The 967-nt window shown below is 37.6% G+C and overlaps 1 protein-coding gene across 1 annotated transcript in view; it reads left to right on the plus strand.

Annotated features, from left to right (window-relative positions):
- Window positions 1-967, plus strand: part of HECTD2 (HECT domain E3 ubiquitin protein ligase 2) — a 59,426-nt gene that overhangs the window by 46,663 nt on the left and 11,796 nt on the right. The window contains exon 17 of the mRNA XM_014587510.2: window positions 705-863. Coding sequence (XP_014442996.1) covers window positions 705-863 — 159 coding nt within the window. The remainder of the gene's footprint in view (window positions 1-704; window positions 864-967) is intronic.

Genomic DNA, 967 nt, shown 5'->3' on the forward strand with positions numbered 1-967 from the left:
AGAGAAAGCAAGCTACCAGGTCCAGGACTCAAATTGCAAAATTGCAGTTGACCATGTGGGAATCTAGCACCTTTAACCACCACGCCACCTGCCAGCCCCCAGAACATATCTTTAATGTCTGTCCTACTGAACACACTATTAGGCTATCAATAGTATGTGTACCTCATGTTTATTCAGTTCCATACATATATTTATTTGGTTCACCGCTTTTCTTCTTGCAGTCTGTATTTAATTTAAAAATAGCGAAGACAGCTCTCTCCAGAATCAGCAGTGCAGCCCACAGTGATTCTGCTGAGTAAACTGTTGCTGCTTATAAAGTCACAATCTTTGTAAATTTACAACATGTCATCTTCTATGTTAAATAATTTACTGTAACACTTGAGGTTGCTATCTCTTATGATCTTAGATACACTTTTTTATTTTTATTTTTTAACATTAATATGCTATACATTAGATACACTTTTCTAGAAAAATCATTACATACTCTCAACTGAGCCCTTCCTTTTTACATGACTTGGTAATCAAGGAATTGTGTAAAATATAAGGAAAACAAATGAAAGAAAGGAAAAGAGGAAGTATGTGGGACTAATTAGAGAGTCAGTGTTAAATTTGGGCAAAGCGTGCAAGAAATAGACCGATGCATAATTCAAAACTCGTTTGTTGCCATGGATTTTATGTTAATGCTTAACATTTAGTGTGCATAGCTTATGGGACTAGCTGTTTATAACAGCATCACCTTGGATATTCGTTTCCCTCCCTGCTGCTACAAGAAATTATTGAGCCCTCCCATCGTTCCTAGTGATCAAAATACACCAGTAGGCATCTGCAGTGTCACCATCGATGACTTATGTCAGATCATGCCTGTAAGTATGACACCACCGACACCTTGTCCGTTAGTGCGAAGTCGTCTCACTTCTGTGTCGTCTGCCTGCTAATGCTATTGTTATTTTTAAATATGGTTTCCCTA

The sequence above is a fragment of the Tupaia chinensis genome, unplaced genomic scaffold (genome assembly GCF_000334495.1).
Source record: "Tupaia chinensis unplaced genomic scaffold, TupChi_1.0 Scaffold000217_1, whole genome shotgun sequence".
NCBI classification, from domain to species: domain Eukaryota; kingdom Metazoa; phylum Chordata; class Mammalia; order Scandentia; family Tupaiidae; genus Tupaia; species Tupaia belangeri.